The sequence below is a fragment of the Carettochelys insculpta genome, chromosome 1 (genome assembly GCF_033958435.1).
Source record: "Carettochelys insculpta isolate YL-2023 chromosome 1, ASM3395843v1, whole genome shotgun sequence".
Taxonomy (NCBI): domain Eukaryota; kingdom Metazoa; phylum Chordata; order Testudines; family Carettochelyidae; genus Carettochelys; species Carettochelys insculpta.
The window spans coordinates 324,991,461-325,011,385 of record NC_134137.1 but is presented as its reverse complement, the minus strand read 5'-3'; the positions used below and the strand labels follow the sequence as shown (position 1 = coordinate 325,011,385).

General features: G+C 38.3%; 1 protein-coding gene across 3 annotated transcripts in view; it reads left to right on the top strand.

The window, feature by feature from the left end:
• The window catches only part of NRCAM (neuronal cell adhesion molecule), a 312,466-nt gene that overhangs the window by 269,286 nt on the left and 23,255 nt on the right, over positions 1-19,925 (top strand). For 2 of the 3 annotated variants that reach the window (XM_075014586.1, XM_075014600.1), the window contains 3 exons: positions 1,964-2,140; positions 14,584-14,709; positions 16,226-16,378. In XM_075014586.1, the coding sequence (XP_074870687.1) occupies positions 1,964-2,140; positions 14,584-14,709; positions 16,226-16,378 (456 nt within the window). Of the gene's footprint in view, positions 1-1,963; positions 2,150-14,583; positions 14,710-16,225; positions 16,379-19,925 lie in introns of all 3 variants that reach the window. The other variant, XM_075014593.1, reaches the window with a different exon arrangement.

The following is a 19,925-nucleotide window of genomic DNA, read 5'->3' as shown; positions in this document are numbered from 1 at the left end:
GAGGCAGAGCCACTAAGAGGCAGTGGAGCCCTGTCCCCCTAGTGAGCTGTGAGGGAGGATTGAGGGATTGGCTGGGATTGAGGGATACTATGCCACAGATCATCCCACATGACAGTGAGAGGCTCCAGCAGCCAGAAGGGGTGGTCGAGTGTATCCTAGATTCTGTGGGGCTATGATGGAGGGACTCTGACTCTCCTATCTCCTAAGCATGGGATCAGAAGGAGAGCCCCACAGGAGGTGGAGTGGAAGGTTACAGCAGCAAGCATGAGTTCTTCTCGTGCCCACTCTTTGTTTGCCCACATGGCCACATCAGACACCTTGTGCACACCATCCTGTGTCATGGTTGAACACTCCAGTTAGCTGAAGGCTTATTTATTATCAATATGAAGAAAAGACTGGGACCTGCTACATCACATAGTCTTCTTCATGTACAGCTGGCCATTTCTTTGCTGGTATCTCCTCCAGCAACTGCCTAGGCCCAATCCCGTATAGCTAGTGTAATATGAAAAGACAGTAATACTGAGGTGGCTATAGCTGCACGTTTGTCGGAATATTTTCTTTATTATGTATTATTATTTGTTATGATGATGATTTAGATATATTATTTAGCTGATAGTTGCAAATACATACATTTGTATTATATTTTGAAAGGAAGCATGAACCAATTGCCAAAATGTAAAAAACCTCTTGGACCATATATAGCATGCACATATGTGCAGATATTTACAGCTTACAAATGTTCAGGTAAAATATTGTGAAAATGAAAAAAAAAATCAAACCTAGTGGCAACATGATGCTCATCCTATGTGAAATATTTTATTCACTGCATATGTAACAGTAAGGGTTCATTTGGCTGTAAAATATGCGTGTGGGGGTAAGAGGCAGTGTGTGTGCACATGCAATTATCAGAATTCAAGTCAAATGTGTCAGATTTATGTATAAATATGTATCAGTGATAATCATTTGCTTATTTTTGTCCCAGCATTTAGCGTGTTTTATTCTTAGGTAATTAGTTTTGCATATTCATTCACTTTTTGCAGTTTGGAAGGGATACATTTTTCAAAACCATAAAAGTCCCATTTTCAAAAATGACACAGGTGTCCTAGTTTCATAAGTAACTTTCAGCCTGACTTGCGCTCCTAAGTGCCTGAAGGCCAGATTGCGCAAAGACATTTAGGCACTTAGCCTGCTTGACAACTATCTACATCCTTAGGCAGAAGCTAGCGAGGGTTGGCAAATGCCTGTTAAATGAGTGCATTACCACTTAGCTCTTTCACAGGTTCTGCTCATAGGTAAGTCAGAGATTTTCCCTTTTAAGTCGAGTACGTCCTCCCGGAGGAAGCAGAGCCACAGAACAGGGATAGGAAAAGGTAGGTGAGTGGACATTAAGACCCAGTGGTGCCCCAGATTTCCCAGTGCCAGAATGGTGTATTCTGTGTATGGAGAAGAATAGCTATGTCCTTAGGCTCATAGACACCTTTGATGATAAGACCCAGTGGTGCCCCAGATTTCCCAGTGCCAGAATGGTGTATTCTGTGTATGGAGAAGAATAGCTATGTCCTTAGGCTCATAGACACCTTTGATGATCTGGCACTAAAGTATTTTTCAAAATGGGGCTTAGATTCCTAAGTCACCTAGGTGCTTTGGAAAATGTCTTTAGTCTTTGTACTGGTAAAAATATCTCCCTGTCTCCCTGCTCCTTGCAGGAGGGAGTAAACTGCACCTTGGGCCCCCTTACACAGCCACACCAGCCTAGCCTCTATTCACCATATGGCTGATGTATTAAGTCAGAAAGCAAACGTGACAGTATTTATCATTTCTGAAATAAGAAAATGAGCAATGCTGGAGATAAATTTGCAAAGAAAGGCAGTACCTTGCTATAAAACAGTAATTTAGGTTGTGTTTCTAATTAGCTGTTCAGAGATAAACCATCTAACTCTTTATGTTTTTCTGACAATTACAGTTAACAGCACTCATGAATTAGGTCCTTTGGTAGACATCAAAATTCCTGCAAACGAGACCAGCTTGATATTAAGTAATTTAAATTACAGCACACGATACAAGTTTTACTTTTACGCGCAAACATCAGTTGGAGCTGGAAGTCAAATAACTGAGGAAGCAATAACAATTATGGATGAAGGTAAGATGGGTATGTATAAAGGATGCTCAGTTTATGTTTAAAGAATCCTATGTGTTTTATTTAAAATGTTGAGGGCAAGTGTAGACAAGCCCTAACTTCAAAGGGGACATGTTAGTCAGGGTGATGGGAGATTACTAATGAAGTGCTACAGTGAATACACAGCACTTCATTAGGCTGATTCTCCCCCATGGCAACTTCGAAACATTGAACTTGGAAGTGCTATCATGTGTGTAGCAGTGAGCACTTCAAAGTGCCTCAAAATTTTGAGGAGCAAAGGGACTTTGAAGTAGTGCAGGCACTGCGAACCACCCGCGGCTACACACATGCTGACACTTCAAAGTTTGAAGCTTTAAAGTTGCCACAGGGAAGAATTAGCCTAATGAAGTGCTGCATGTGCAGTGCAGCATTTCATTAGTAATCTCCCGTTGCCCTGATTAACATGCCCCTTTCGAAGCTGGGGGCAAGTGTAGACCCAGCCTTAGTATATTGTCCTTGCTGATGCAGTCTTTATTAAAAAAAAGATGTACAGCATTCCTAATATGCACTCGTATGAACTTTTTAAAATAGATTTTACAGAAAAGATGTGCAAAATTTTTCTACCACAACTGAAGCATTAAAAAATGTTGTAAAAGGACTCCTTTGTATTTCACTTTCTTACAAGACCTTAGCTGCTTTCTCTTCTGGGCTAGGATGTGCCTTTCAAAGTTTTGAGTGCTTTCCCCAAGTCATCTATAGTATATATTATTGTGCTTCCATGACTTCTTCTGGTAGCAGGTCTGATACTTTGATCTAGCTGTTATCTTTCATCCAGTAATAAAATCATGAAATACTGACCAATAAAGTTTGGCTAAAAATCTATAAAGTATAAAACAATACCAATCTCTACATCACAATAACTTTAAATATATAGTCTAAGTGTTTTGCCATGTATGTACTGTAAATGTAGTGCCACATCTAGAACAAAGAGCAGAATGATAGTTAAACAGTCACCAATATGATAGGTCACCAGTTAAAGCAGCGGTGTCCAAAAGTAATTTACCAGATTGGCACAGCCCCACCCCCACTGACAGGTGCCAACCCCCTGGCCCGACAGGCACAGCATCTTCCTCCCCAGCCAGGCACATCCTCCCCCCACCCAGCCAGGTCACTCCACCCCCATTTTACCCACTAGAGTTACGGGGCATGAGCCACTCTGAGCCACCCAGCAGTGCGAGCCATCCCCCGAGGCCCCTGAGCTGCTGTGCATCGCAAGTCCCCCCCCGAGCCACCGTGACACCCAAGCCCCCTAAGGCACTGTGCAGCACAAGCTGCCCCACCTCGAGCCACCCAAGCCACCCTGCTGCACAAACCGCCAGGGCCAGAAGAGCCACTGCTGCCACACACTTGTCCCACCATATGGTAGGGCACGTTCACAGAGCGGCTGGAGGGACAAGAGTTAAAGTGTGTGGGACACCACGTCACCTTAGAAGTAAGAATATCTCTCTACAAGCTTATGTTGTTCTAGACATTTTTCGAGTTAGGATCTGGTAACAAAATTCTTCTATTGCAGGTGCTATCCTTCAAAATATTATGGAAGTTCGATTTAAACAAATACAATTACTGTGGACATTTAATGATACAGCCTTTGATAATTTTGCACAACTTTAATTTTAAAGTCTGTTTTATTGCAAGCTTTAGATTTAATTGTTTCATACTTGGTAAACTTATAGTTTGTTAGTATTGCCATTTATTTCTTGGTATGAAACCTAGTAAATGTAATGGGTGCATTCCAGTTACATCATAAAGTGTATTTTTTTTTAAAAAAAGCAAATGTTAACAAGCATGAACAGTCAAGACTAATAAATGCATGTATACTAACTTTTAGAATACACTATCTATGCTCAGCATAATGTGTATTTAATTTGTTATTCCTTTGATCTCTTTCTCTTAGTGCATGCTTTTAGGGTTTATGATGAAAATTTGTATTTATATGTATGTCCCCTTTGGTGTTGTATCTAATTATAGAGTGTCCTGTTTTTATTTTCCCCAATTAAAGCTGGTATTCTCCCTCCTGCTGTAGGGGCAGGCAAAGGTAAAATAAAACTCTGCATGATTTTGTAAGTGTGTGGATTTTTGCAGTGTTATAAATGGAGACATTTCTGCTGGTAAGGAGGGAATATACAGGCCTATATTTTGTTGTAGTAACTATTCTTTGAGACTGGACAAACTGTTTACTTAATAGGCTACCTTTCTGGTAGCCTGATCGCTATGTAGATGTACATAAGCATAGACACTGAAAAGAGTCTACCAGGTGCTCGAGCTATGGAAACTGACAGCACTGGTGCACCCCTTGCTTTCAAGTGGTTTCCATCGTGTACAGGATGTCCAGTTTTGTTCAATGGCTTTCAGCAACCCCACTATAACAACTGTTTCAGCACTGGTACTGCCACACACACATTCTCTGGGAAGAGCAACATCCTTGTTCTGAGCACGGGTTGCTGTTGTCCATTTGGTCCATTTGGTCAACTTTTGTTCACTTCCAAGTAAAATGTGGCTAGGAAGTAGATTACTGACAACACCTTAGGTGAATTTCTCCTCTGCTATATGTCTGAAGTTCACAGAAAGCCTGCACAGAGGAGGGATTGTGTTGAACAGACAGATAGGCAACAATTTTCTATGTCTCCTCTTAAGCTCACAGGTCTAACAACTGAGCACCCAAGGCAATTTCCTTCCGTTATTGATTTACTGTTTGAGACGTGTTTATATTTGGCTTTGGATTCAGCTCTTTTTGTTCCTTTGTGAGGTAGCCGGTCCCTTTGTTAGAACTTTCACACAAATTGCTCTTGTGATAGCTTTGGAAAAGTGAAGCGATTGAGACCATGGATAAGAGCAGAGCCCATTGTATACAGTTCCAATAAGCAGCTGCGAACATTTTAATGTACTTACGAGTCATACAGGTGACTATGCACAAGTCATTTAATTATACAATTTACTGTGACAACATAATTGATATCTCTGTTTCCCATGAGTCAGTAGGTTCTCAGAATATGTTTCACAAATAAATACTTATATATACAATCTCCTACCAAAAGTTTTTATACACTTGACAATATAAAGGCATTGTCCAGTGGAAATTGCATCCAAAGCAATCAGATATGTTTAATGATGTCAGTTGCATCAATTCTTATCCAGTAACAGTTGTCTCAGTCAAATTTGTTTTAAAGTGTTTATACTCTGGAATCATGTTTATAGAAATGGTACCTTCTTAGGACAGTTGTGTTGCTGGTGTATAGCGCTTACTTTAACAAGAGGGTTTGTTGGTTTGGTTTGGTTTGGTTTAACTGCTTTTCATTCCATTTATCACTTGAAAGGTCAATACATCTGGGAGCAAAGGAATTGGATTCTTCTTCGTGGTCACCCTACACTAAGCCCCAGAGTTCCAACTGTAAAAGACCACTGAGAAAAGTAGATTCCACATCAATAATGGAGGGACTAATTTCAGCCTTACTTGAAAAAAAAAAGACATTTCTAGTTCTTATGATTTCAAAGAAAACTTTAAAAATGTTAACCAAATGTAACAGAAGTAGACATTCAAGTAAGTTCTCAGACAACCCAAAATGACCACTGTGAAATGTCAGCTGTCATGTTCATCTCCAAGGGATTTAACTCAGACAGTAATAATGATAATTACTGGGTCAGTGTGATTAAACAGTTTCCATTACTGACACAGAAACAATTGCTGCCTTCCCTCCACCCCTCACTCCCATCGAAGTACAGCTAACTCTAGGGAGTTCAATAGTGCATTGAACCCAATTGCTAGAGAGCAAAGCCCCAAATCACAGTAGACCATGTGATCCAGTTTTGAGCATCTGCAGTCTTTTGAAAATAGCACCTCAATTTCTCATCTCAAGTGGCAGAGTTTATTTTCCAAGCAGAGCTTGGAAGAGTACAAGTGTCCTGTGTTTTTTCCCGTTTGACCCTCTGAAGACCAGCACATTTGTGGTGCAAGTCAACGGGACAACCCAAGATGCCATATTCAGAGTAGAACCACACCTAAAAGTGCAGAATCAAGCACATCTAAAAGTAAACAATAGCTCACACTTTTTACCATATTCTCAAAATAAATCCCCTGCCTTCCAAGCCAATACTTTTTTTGCTGTCTCTCTAAGCAGAAGTGAACTCTAAAATGCACTGTATGCTACCTCTCCTAATCTTTTAAACAACAGTAGTAACCTTTTTTTCCCCCAGTTTTTCTTAGTTGTTGATTGCTAATCTTGAGATTCTTTTGATTACCTCTGGGTGGATTAGTCCGATCGGAAAGGTAGTGCTTGTCAGTGGAAGATGACTGTGTCAGGCATCCCAGAATATTTTAGGTCAAAACTAAGAGAAGTAAGTGCTCTGCCATGTTCACATAAGGTGAAAAAATACAGAGTGAAATAAAAAGATGGTTTCCTTACCCTGTTGTGAGAAGTTAAAAAGACTGCAGCAATTTAGAGAAAGTAAAATCTGGCTACGTCTACACTAGAAGCATCTATCTGTCTGCAGAAGTTACTGTCCAAAAAGGCGTTCCAACAAAACTTCTTTTGACAGATCATGTTTACAGATAAAAGTGGATCGATCTTTTGATTCGCTCTGTCGACAAAAGGGCACCCTTGAAGCACCTATGTGGATTTTTAGTCTTGTGTGTAGGTGCTGCTTGAGTTTTATCAACAAAACCCTAGTTTTGGCTACAAAACTCTCCAGTGCAGACATAGCCAAAGAGAGTTTTTTCTTTTTTCTTTTCTTTTTCTTTTTTTTCATACTGGCTACCTGTATACTAGAGAGTTTTGTAGACAGAACTCACAAAGCATCTACACGCAAAATGTGTTTTGTAGACAGAAACTGTCAACAAAAAAGCTGTGTAGGTGCTCCAGGAAGCCCTTTTGCCAACAGAGCAGATCAAATGATCAATCTGCTTTTATGTGTAGACAGGATACAAAGGATGGTCAGGACATCCACACCTCCTTTGTCATGCAAATCTGACTTTCTTCCACCAGCCTAGCTTACTGAAGAGGGAAATACAGTCCTCACTTAACTGGATAGATCACCCTGCCACACTCAGTTTATTTTCCAATTTATATGTATAAGGTCTTGCTCTTTGTTAACCCTGTTCTGTTTGACCATCTCCATGACTTCTGTTAACTCAGAATAAGCAACTCCTCATAAAGGTGTTTTTTAAAAGCAATTGCTGGTTAAAATACATTCATCTTAAAACTGCATATATAAAACATACACGCCACATAAAATATTGGCCCTTAGAAAATAGATTAACTTCATAAATGTGTATTTATGCTTCTTTTGCAATTCATCACCTGGTTGGACTTAAGGCTGTTTGATATAAAAGATAAGATTACGAAGAGGAAGCTGGATGTATTACATTACTGATATTGCTTGACTTCAGTCCCACCTAGCACTTCTATCATCAGCTACTATAAATAGGTCATTAAGGAAGGGAGAAAGAATGAGCAACAAGGAAGATAAATACCTCCAGTGCAGATGAGATAAACTGGCGTAATATACACAGAGCCACCCAATTATTTGCATAATCTTCAGAACCCTTAACACTGAAATAGTAATCAATTGAATATATTAGGAGAGTATCCTATTCTTTGTATTAACCCCAAATTATGATCATTATTAAAATATTACTTTTGTTGTTGCAAAAAGAAGTTAGGCACTGAGCTTGAAACTACACTTTTTTGATTGTATCACTTGTACATACTATATGTAGCTGTATACTGTGGACTGAAAACCATTCTCAGCAGCATTTCTGTCTCCGAGTTTGAGTTAAGGTGTTGATCATCTCAGTAAACGCAGTAGCAAGTTTGTGCTACTGATGAGAACACTGATTAAGGATGGTTCTGTTGGTAGGGTACTTACTTGCCAGGGCTCAGGAGAACCAAGAATGATTCCCTGTTTTGTGATATGCTTCCTGCATGGCACCAGGCAAGTAACTTAACTTCTCCATGCCTCAGTTTCCCATTTCAAAAAAAATAGGGCTAATGGACTTTCCTACCTGAGAGGGTTCCTACCTGAGAGGGTTCCTTCCTGAGAGGAAAGAGAATGTGCAGCCAGATTGTGTGGTGCTCAGATACTACAATAAGTACTTGAGGTTGATTTCCTGAATATTTAGCCTTTTCTCAAATTGATATGATTGTTGCTGCTAGTTATCTTTTCCTCATACCACAAATCAGGAGGATAGAGAAGAGTACCAGTGGTGCAGACTGGGGATGAAAGCCACAATAGCTTTCTGACACCATATACAAATGACTGATCTGTCAGACTGTTGGCCTGTAAAATTAATTGTGCATTTTCTCTTCAGCTAAAACTCTGCATTGGGACCCTTACCATATCCTCCTTACCGTGTCCTGTCTTAAGTACTGTAGCCTCCTCCTCTTTGACTTCACTGACACCATTGCAGTGCACCTCTCCCACCTTTTTTGCATATAAAATGCTGCAGCTGAGATCACATTCCCTGCCTATCATTCGGACTGTGTCATCTTCCTCTTTAGTCTCTTCCATGTGCTGTCTTTCCTTTTACCATACCAACTGTAAACTTTTCCTTGTCTTCTATGCTCTGCATAACTCTGTCCTAGTATGGTTCTGTATGACAGCTAGCCCACTCAATTCCATCAATAAGGACAGATTTAAATGTAATAGTTGTTCACCTTCCAATGAAGTCTCCATGCTTTCCTCCGTCTAGTCCTCTGTATGTTGAACACTCATGAAGAGTTGGTCAACAAGGCCACTTCATTTTCCTTACTAAAATATTCATAATAACTGTGAGGGTAGACTGGAGAAGACTGTAATGACTCCTTAGTAGTAGCATTTAATCACTACTTCCTTGCAGTAACTAACCTTTCATGGCCCAAAAATCATGCAAATTGTGTAGGAAACAAGTTAGACGTGATAGGAATGTGAATAGCCTGTGGCATTCTACTAGTAGAATCTCAGCAACTCCCATGAGAATAGCATATTTGCATCTCTTAATTCTGGAAAAGCAAAACATTCTTGCTGTTGCAGGGGAAAATGTTTCATTCTGCAATAGCTGTCTTTTAACAAAAATTAATTTCCCGACTGTCAATTTATGGCATTAACTGCTACTTTTTTTCTTTTCGTAGTTTACATTCTAGAGGATTTTTCTCGTCTACCTCTAATTGTGTAATAGTGCCTCAGAAATGTCAGGGTAATAAACAGAAATCGCACAAGGCATTTGTACATTCAACATCATGTCACTGTACAAAAGTCTAGAGATGTGTATTCCCTACTCAACGCACCACTTTGTTCATGGGGTAGTAGTGTACTATTGCAGGAATCAGGGATATGAGGATCCACATGAAGTCATGTTTGATGGTGAGCTTGTCACATGATTGGAGCATTACTGAGGGAATTTAATTAGCTATTCAGTTTAGCTAAATATTGAAAAAAATCTGCGTCACTTTTAAAAATTTGTATCTCATTGCTCAATTTACCAACTGTATGAACATAGTTATCTAGAGGAACTAAGTTAGTAAATACCTGGAAGGTTAGTATACGATTATTGTTAGAGAGGGAAAATAACAGCAGTTGTCATTGATTTAAAAATAAATTATTATTTTGGTCCTGGTCCTTTGATCCTGTGATTCGATTCAGGCATATGAACCTTCGTACGAGAAAGTTCTGCTGAAACTAGTGAGGCTGCAGAAGGTGCTTCCCACTGTAAAAGTGGAGCCATAGTCATTAATAAATGCCAACAGTATTTTAGCATCATAACCCTGCTGTATCATGGTCAGCAGAGAAAAATTTGTTGGCAGTAGCTGAACAATAATCAATCAGCCCATGTAAACTCGTTAGCTTCGTAATAACCCAGTCCGTTATTTGTGGAGCTATCAAATTATTGCTTGATTAGCACTATTGTATAGTTTCAGGAGCAGAGAATTTAATGCACATTTACTCTTTGTACTGAAGGCATTTCCTCACAAGAATGGTAAGCTTTTTTTTCTTTTTGTTAAAAACCAATTGGTATACTGGTACAGTTTCAGAGCACCTGCCAACAGGCTTTTATGCATTGGTGATGAGTGCTGAGAAGCCTCGGTTTTCTGAGCTAAAGGTTAATTGCCATTTGAGGTGTGCTGACCCAGAAAGCAAGAATTTGGGTAGATTTATGACAGGCACTTGGTGTCCAAGCACGCAGACCTTTGGTTTTCATCACCGTAGGCTGCCAAAATCATATTGCATTATGTAACGTGCAGTATTATGCAATGTGAGAACATGATGCATAAGATGGACATTAAAAGAAAAAACGAACCTCCTAGTTTTTGTAAGCCTTATGGAAAATATGTTAATTAAAAAAGGAGAAATACAAAATTAATTATGTTTTAAAAATGGCTGGGTAACTGAACTCTTTCTTCAAAATACTATTTTCAGGGGATGTATCTATGCAAGAAGTCTCTGTCAACAGAAGTCAGTGTTGCAAGCTGATTAAAAGAGCAATCCACTCTGTTGACAGAGAGCAGCTAAACTGCCCCCCCGCCCTCTTTCAACAGAATAGCTGACTGGAAGCTCTGCAAACAGGGCTACCCAGTGAACTGGAAACCCTGTCAACAAAAGGGCCCAGGAGTGTCTACATGGCTGTTTTGTCGACAGAACACTGTCAAGAGAGGTGTTATACCTGAATGGGCATATGTGCTAGGTTTTGTTGACAAACTGTCAACAGAACACATATTTTACGTGTAGACACTCTATGGTTTTTCCTGACAAAAGTCCATTTTTGCCAGGAAAAGCCTCTCGTGTTGATGTAGGCAGCAAGAAAAACTTAGAAAACAAATCTGAGCAATTAATAATCAAGTAAGACCCTGTAAAAATAGCCATTTATAAGAATCAGGTGAGAGTATGTCTACAAAACTGGAACATGAATCAGAGAGTTGGTTTGATATAGAACCAAAAGTACTAAAAGAACAAAGAACAGATGCAACTTGGCCATTGTCCACAGTTGGTCATACAAGGAAAATTTTCCAGTGCCACAGGGTCTTTAATCTAGCAATTCTAGAAGTCTAGTTAGATCAAAAGGTATAAAATTAAGTTGGAGAAGTTCAAAAAGGAAATGAAATGGACATTTTTAATGGGGAATTTAATTAGCCATTGGAACAGTCTACCAAGTGATATGGTGCAGTGGTTCTCAAACTGTGGGTCAGGACCCCAAAGTGGGCTGTGACTTAATTTTAATTGGGTCACCAGAACTGGCATTACAATTTCTGAGATCTGGGACCAGAACCAAAATCTGAACCCCACTGCCTGTGGCAGGAGCTTAAGGGCTTTGGCCCTGGTTGGTGGGACTCATTTTAAAAGGTTTCTGCCTTGCCCCTCCCACTGACCACTTGGGAAGTGGGACTTTGGCTTTGGCCCTCCAGCCAGATTGGAGGGGCTCAAGCAGGATCATATCGTTATTTCTCTTGTCAGAAGAGGGTTGTGATGCAATGAAGTTTGAGAATTGTACATTTTCTATCATTTGGAGTCTTTAAATGAAGATTAGAAATCTTTAAAGGGAGTAAAGGCACTTCGAAGTGCCCACGGCTACACGGCATGCCACCACTTTGAAGTCTAACACTTCATGTTGCTGCAGGGAGAATTAGCCTAATGAAGTGCTGCATATTCATCGCAGCACTTCATTAGTATTCTCTGATCAGGCTGATTACCATGCCCCCTTCAAAGAAGGGGGCTAGTGTAGACAAAACGAATGGGATTCTTTCCATTGACATCAGGGGTCATTGCATCAAATCCTAAATTAGTTCAGCTGTTATTGCACAGTTATCTTGCAGCAGATAAGTTCTTGTTCAGGAATTTATTTCACATTACTAATTCATTTTGCTGAGGTGATATTAAAAGAGATAATGCAGGAGCTACTTCTGCTCTAAGCTGAATAAATGTATAGTCTTGCTTTAATAGAAATAAATTTTGTCCATTTATAAATAGGTGTAAGATGTGAATTTCAGTCAGGATCCCTTTGTTGTCATTCATTGTTCCCTGAAGGAAAACCACTTAGAGAATGCATTGGCCTGGATTTCTATGTAGATGGATTTCAGGATGACGTATGTTGTGGAAAAAAGCCTATTTTCACAATACCTTTGGGCAAACAAGAATACTGAAACCAGTTTCTATTTTAGAATATCCCAGCTGAAGAACTATAAAGTAAATATATTTCTTTAAAAGAAGTAACCAAAATGTAGCTACTTAAGGATCTATAATAAACTTGTCCTACTCACTGAAGTCTAATGCTTTCTCTGCATATAGGAAAAGGACCACATTTTGAAGGGAATGTCTTTTTGCCATGATATACGTAACTCTTTTCAGTCAATCTTTCTTGTATATGCAAACTCTTGATTCCAACTCTTCTAACCAGAATATTTTGATAATGGTTATACTGAGATGTGGGTCTGCCTGTTTTTTTCAAGTAGTGAAATCAGTTTCATGCGACAGTGAGTTTTTGGGCTTCTGTTACTCTTTGGCTACATCTACACTTACCAAAAACTTCGAAATGGCCGTGCTAATGGCTAGATTGAAGGATACTAATGAGGCACTGAAATGCACTTCAAAATTGCCACAGTACATTCCCGCATGGCTCATCTACATGGGGGTCCTTTTCGAAAGGACCCCGCCAACATCGAAATCCCCTTATCCCTACGATCTCATTTTTCCTAAGAGCTTATTCCATTTTGAAGTTTTTTGTTACGTGTAGAAGACACAGCCTTCTTGTTTAGCCACCCACTTCATTGTGTTCAAAAACAGAAACAAAAACCATCCACTTACATCTCAGTCTGGATTTACTATTGTTGACTTCCTGTATGTCTCTATTTGACTAAGGTCTGAATTAACAGCTGGATGTTGTATGGTCTATAGTTTCAAAAGTATACACTTATTTTGGGTACCTCAATTTTAGGGTTACCAGTCAGAAACAAGAGGGGCCTAATTTTCTGAAGTGCTGAGCACTGCAGCTTACATTGATGTCGATTGGAGTTTTGGGTGCTAAGCACCTCAAACAATCACATTTTAGGTATTTTGAGGCTATGCATCAAAGATTGAGTATCCAAAATAATGGAACACTGAAAAATATAGGTTCCCACCTTTTAAATCATAGCAATAAAAGAGAGAGAAAAATGCAGTATCTCCCAAAGATTGTCAGAGAGTATATAAGATTGTCCTACCTCACTCAGTTTTCCAGAACCAGAAAATAAAATTATATGGCTCTTGGATTTTTTCCCTAGAAGACAGTGTCTGCATACTCATTAATTGCTTTTTAAGAATGGACTAGAATTAATATGCATGAACTAAAATCTAAAATTAACTTTTTGGTGGGCAAAAGTTACTATTGATTACTGAATTGTTGATAGAATATTTAAAATAAAAGTCTGAAATGTTAACTGATACTTTTTAATAAATGTTCATCTATAAATGTTAGGGTTTAGCATATCTATAATCTGGCTTGCTTTCAACGTAATTTACATTACCTTGTCCCTTTCATAATTTTGTCAAGTAAAGCTAGTTGTAAAGAATACTGCATGAACTTAGACTATGCATGTGTTGGTTCACTTAACAGGTAAGAAAGATTCTGTTGTCTGCAGTGTTATTTAAACATTTTCTTATGTAAAACTGTTCTTACTCTTTTTATGTTTCTTCTTTTCTACTATCTCTGCTGATGAAGGATGCTCAGAAACCCTTTTTTTGTAACCTCCCCTGTCATACATAATGTTTGTCCAACATTCTATAAGGGTATTGTGATCCTTTTTATCATTATAAATTCAGTAGAGACAGTTGAAAAGCGAAATTCTATACAGGGCCCAAAGTGGGGAATTTTCAAAGTCTGAGAAATACCACATAAAATAAACAGTCACAGAGAGGTAGCCATGTTAGTCTGTATCTTCACAAGACAAAAAAAGAAGTCCTGCAGCGCTTTAAAGACTAACAGAATAATGTATTAGGTGACGAGCTTTCATGGGATCTGGAAAATTCACGTATAATCAAGAAATTTTTTATCTGCATTACTGTATATCCTGTTCTACAGTTTCCAGCACTGAGTGACCTGTAGGATGCTCTTCAGTTCTGAGCTGTCTGCATTGTACTTTTAGAGATTTAAACAGTTGTACTTTCCAGGGCTTTGGCAGTTTGGTATTTTAAAGTGTTTGACAATTTTAGTAGTATAGGCCATGCACAGTAGAGTTCATAGTGTTAGTTCTCCTTTCTAATTTGATAGTGTAGTGATTCCTTGCAGTTGAACTACCGCATGTGCTAATACTATATTTTAGTCACTAATTTTCAATAATGAAAATAGTATGACTGGACTGTACATTCCATATATGTGTTCCAAAGTAGCATAGTAGTTTATTTAAATTTTATTATATGCGTGGAGCCACAATTTCATATTTTCCTTTGTTTTTCTATTGTGCATTCAGTGCATCCTGTTTATCCAAGGATCAGAAATGTTACTGCATCTGCTGCTGAGACCTATGCCAATATCAGTTGGGAATATGAGGGACCAGATCATGTGAACTTTTATGTTGAATATGGTGTAGCAGGCAGTAAGAAGTCATTTCATTTAATTACTTTAAGTGCTGAGATATATTTTTAAATATTTTCATAATTGAATTTGGCATATGTGGAGCTAGCTTTATTGATAGTTTTTTAAATGTCTAGAAAAATATCTTTTAATTTGATCTAGCAGACTGAGTCACATTAATATAGTAAATAAATATAGGATACATGATGCTTAGAAAATAAACCTTTGTTCCTTTGTGTTACTTCAACTCTTATCAAGAAGAACCATTACTACCTTTAATTTTCTGGAGCTGTGGATCTGTGCAGTGAAAATTTATTGTGGTGGTTCCATTAAAAGTCAGAATAAAATTAAAGTGACACAAATACATACATCAAAATAAAAAAGCACCAAACAAACACAAATCTTGTTAAGTTAATTCTTAAAACAGCATCAACCAAATATCATATAAGCAACAACAAACTTCTGCCCACACATTAGCATGTAGTTAATAATAAAAATAAAGCTCTAACCCTTTATAGGAGCAGTTTGATTTAATGTTGATAATGCATCAATTTTCAGATGCTGAGTTCATGAAATGGACATGCTTCCAGTATAATGTTCTTATAACATGAATAAATGCAAAAGGTAGTGTACAGCTCCTCAGAGTTACGATCACCAGAGTTAAAAACTGACCGGTCAACAGACATCTCATTCAGACCTGGAAGTACACAATCACACAGCAGCACTGACAAAAAGCAAATATAGCATAATACTGCAATAACTTTGAGCTACTAAAAATAGATAATTTTAAAAAGATTTTAGATGTCAAGTAAACTGTTTCTATGCTGCTTTCGTTTAAATATAGATGGTTAAAAGCAGCATTTTTCTTCTGCATCTTAAAGTTTCAAGAGTGTATTAAGTCACTGTGCATGCGTAAACTTTGGAAGAACAACCATAATGTTTTGTTCAGAGTTACAACCAACCTTCATCCCGAAAGTGTTCATAACTCTCAGGTTCAACTGTAATTATGTCTTCTTGTGGAAAGACTAAAGTTTTGTTCTGAACATTGCATAGAATTACTTGAGATTATTTCAAAAAAGGTACATGTAAATGTGAGGAAGACATTCTGAACAATCAGGAACTATTTCCACATCATCTTCAGAGTTTAAAGAAAATTTCTCACCAAAAGTAAAGGTTGATTAAAAGTGCCGCAAGCATTATCAAATTCAGTGAATAAATGTTTTCTTTATGTGATAAATAATTGCAAAATCAAACACATTTCTTTAACCAGATGCAAAATAATTATCTGTAATGCAGTGGAACAAATCTATAAAATAAGCATTCTTATTTAAATAGTATTCTTCTATATAGATAATATGTTCTATAATGCTGACAATCATTATTGTGCCTAAAATTATATTCTTTTTGAAGAAAGCAGTTATTTTTTCAAGGAATCTAAGTTTAGTCAACTGACTATATAGAAAGTGTTTTGAGTACAGGAGAGTAGCATATAGTAACTTAAAATATTCCAACTTGTTGTTTTCCTAAAATTTTTATAGGCAAAGAAGATTGGAAAAAAGAAATTGTAAATGGTTCTCGGAGCTTCTTTGTGTTAAAGGGTTTAACACCAGGAACGGCATATAAAGTCCGGGTTGGTGCTGAGGGTCTGTCTGGTTTTGTGAGTTCAGAGGATGTGTTTGAGACAGGTCCAGGTGAGGCACACCATAGCAATTCTGTCTGATATTCAGAATTGTGATATGCCACGTGCTGAAATATTGAACTGCTGCTAGTGGGGAGATGTTCTAAGTAAACCACATTGACACAGTGCTAAGCTGCACTGTGAACTTCAAGACATGCCAGGATATCTACTTTGTGGACTATGAATGTTTTCCTCATTTCAGTTCACTTTGTTTCCTTGCCACTTATATTATGGACAAGGACACTTACTGTTCACATTCATTCTGTATTTTGTACACTTAAGATGAAATATTTTATATTTTTCTAATTCATCTTTGAATTGAAATAGATCTTATTGTACTTTTTGTAAATAACATGGTGTAATGCAACATAGCAGAATACCTAATTTTAAAATGAACAATCTCACTATCAGCAGGTTAGTTTCCAGAAACATGATCTAAAATTTTTTTGTGTAATTTAAACAACAAAATACCATAATTAATAAGACAGTTTTAAGTATTTTAAGTGTTCCATACAGGTTTTCCATAGAAAAATAATAGATTTTAGTGCAATAAGGTTTGCAGCAGTTGTGTCTTCATGCGAGAATGAGTGATGCCTGTGCATTTAATTCAGAGAAAGGGTTCTAATGAAAATGTGTGATGCTATGGTGAATCTGGTGTTGCAATATCAGCATGTTCTTGGTGAAATGTTAGTGTTTGGTGTATGTTTGCTAGCCACTTTTGCTCATTCCAGGTAATGTGGCCCATGGACAGCTGTCCAGTAGATCTTACTTTGGTCTCACCTACTTCACAAACATTATGATTTAAGAAAACAGATTGCTAAAATGTAAAGTAGTTTGAGCAACGTGAAGTAATGATCCTGCAGATAACGAAGTGAGTGATTGACATGCCAGTTTGAAAGAGCTTTCACTTTCTAAAATCATAATGTTTTGTTTTATGTTCATAGCACATTAATGCACATAGTGTTATAATGTTGCTATAGGAAAGCTTTTGAAGCATAATGCTAAATAGCAGTGCCCCATAAACATTGGCAGTCTCAGCAAAAGATTTTATTGGTAACCTTTTAGCCAGAGGCCAGTGATACCATAAAACAGGCATGCAAAGTCACATGTTTAGTTGTGTTCACAGCCAGTAGGCAGCAGGATGTAAAGTGGAGTTGGGTGGGGGCTCGGGAGCATGGGGGGAAGACAGACCAAACCCTTCCTAGTCAACACTCTGCTTAACAGTAAAACTTCAGCGGATCAAAATGTCAGGACCTCTATGTATCAGGGAGGAAGTTAAACACTTTTGCTGCATCTACATTAGCAAATTCTTTCAAAAGATTTTTCAAAAGAAGGTGGCTCTTTTGAAAGATCCCATTGAACTTCTTCACACAAGCATTCTTTCAAAGGTAAATCAAAAGACTATGATGTGCCTTTTGAAAGTGCTCTTCCACTCCTGTTTCAGGAAGATCACCCCGTTTCAAAAGAGCAGTCCTCATGGCACCTGATTTTTCAATCCCTGGCCCGTTCTTTCGAAAGAACAGGGGGTTGTGTGGACGCTCTCTTTTGAAAGAGCAGATCACTTTTTCGATCCCCTTTTTTTGTCTGTGGATGCGCTCTTTCAGAAGAAGTTCTTTTGGAAGAGATCTTCCAGAAGGGATTATTTTGAAATATCTCTGCAGTGTAGACGTAGCCTTTGGCTCCATTCCTTGAGTCTGGGAACACTAGAGACAATGTTCTCAGTTCATGGACCAAGGAAAGGTCCAGTATAAAGCGTTGCCTTTGATTCCCACATCAGATGATCTGTTCAGCAAACTTCTCTCTAAAAGAATGAAGGTATGTCACTTTCTAAAGTCTAGGCAAATACTGGTAAGCACTGGGGAGGAGTGAAAAAGAGGAAGAAATCTTTTTAGCGTATTTCTTGGAAAGGAATGAAAATGCTAGACTGGGTATATGAGGCCTCTGCCAGAAAACGTCTGTTTGTTCTAGCAAGCATTCCTATAGAGCATCTTCATAATGTGCACTTTTCTCTTTTTGAGTGTGTCCAAAACAGTGGGTTACATTTTTTTCCTCACATAGTAGCAGCTTCTGTGTTCTCCAGGAATAAAATATCTTTCTGACAAAAGCAGATAATTTGTTTAAACAAGAAAAATTATGCCATTTTTTTAAGTTATAATGGGCTTTAGAAACTCCTCCCTATTGGAGATACAATAAGTCAAAGAATACAAGAAGCTGCATAAGTAAGTTTTCATCTTTATTCTTATCTCTCTTGCATGTTTTACTCATGGATTGGTGTGTTTGACACAATTTTCTTACTGCATTTGAATGTTAAATGTTCTTGTGTGTTTTGCTAGCATTTGCTACTAAATTTTAATGCCTCATTATATATGCATGTTTACATAAAGAAAAATTATTCTAATCTAAGCATAGAGAAGAAAACTACTGATACACAGTAATTTATAATTCAGAGTGAGATTACCTTTCTGCCTCTCTTTATTTTTCCTTGTACAGATTAACTATTATCCTGATATTTTTATATATTTAATTTTTAGGTGTTTAACCTTCAGTTTATATAAAAATGAAAAAAATAGCTTGTTTTATTTTGTCATACATATGAGTAGAAATGTTGGGATCACTTCTGTAAAAAATATTACTCAACTTCTAAAAATCAGAATACAGAGCCCTTCTCTCATGCAAAGCTACAAAAATCAAGCCTACATCAACCATCAAGAAATTAAGTGAAGGGCAGTAAAAGCAATAGGAGGTTATAAGAAGCGGGCTAAATCATCCCAGAAACTTTCGATGGTGAACAGGTCTTGTACTCCAGGTAGAATGAGGATCAGGTCCTACTTTGAAACTTCAAAGTAACCTTAAGTTTGCCTACAAATCCCAGGGCATCTACATGAGTCCAGGGCCACCCTGAGGCTGTGCTTGCATATTGGCTCAGGAGCCCCAGTGTCTCCTACTTATGCAGGGAATTGCTGTTCCAATAGAGTTGCCCTATCAGTTATTCCTCTGGCTGGAGGTGTTCCCAAGACTTCCCTTAAAGATGAAACAGAGCAGAGGAATCCCAAAATCCTGGACAAAAATTCTCCTATTATCTGTGCATAGAGGGAACTTTGTGCCTGTGGACCTACCTGATCCCCATGGATTTCGCATCTTTACCAGCCCCTAAAAACTCAAACTTCCTGGACTGCCTTTCAAAGGCCACAGGGAGTGGCTGATGATGGAGAGGCTGGTAGTAGGTGGATGTACCTCTCTTCTTCTCTCAGTTGACTTCTCTACTGTCTGCCTTTAAGGATTCTCTCTCCCTTAAAGGGGTTCCTCAGGAAACTCGACAACTCACCCCATGTGACAGAGGATAGGGATATGGAGAAAACAGGGAGCACAGCACCCAAACCCCACAGATATCTGGGATGCACAGGAAATGGAAGCTCCAACCCTGCAGAGGGCCCTCTGTGTTGGCTCTATATTTGAGGTCTCTTCTGAATGTCACTTTGCAGCAGTCATGGTAGTCAGTGTTGCTCACTCAGAGAGACCCAGAGAGGGGCTGCCCAGTGACATGCCACTTAGAATGCCAT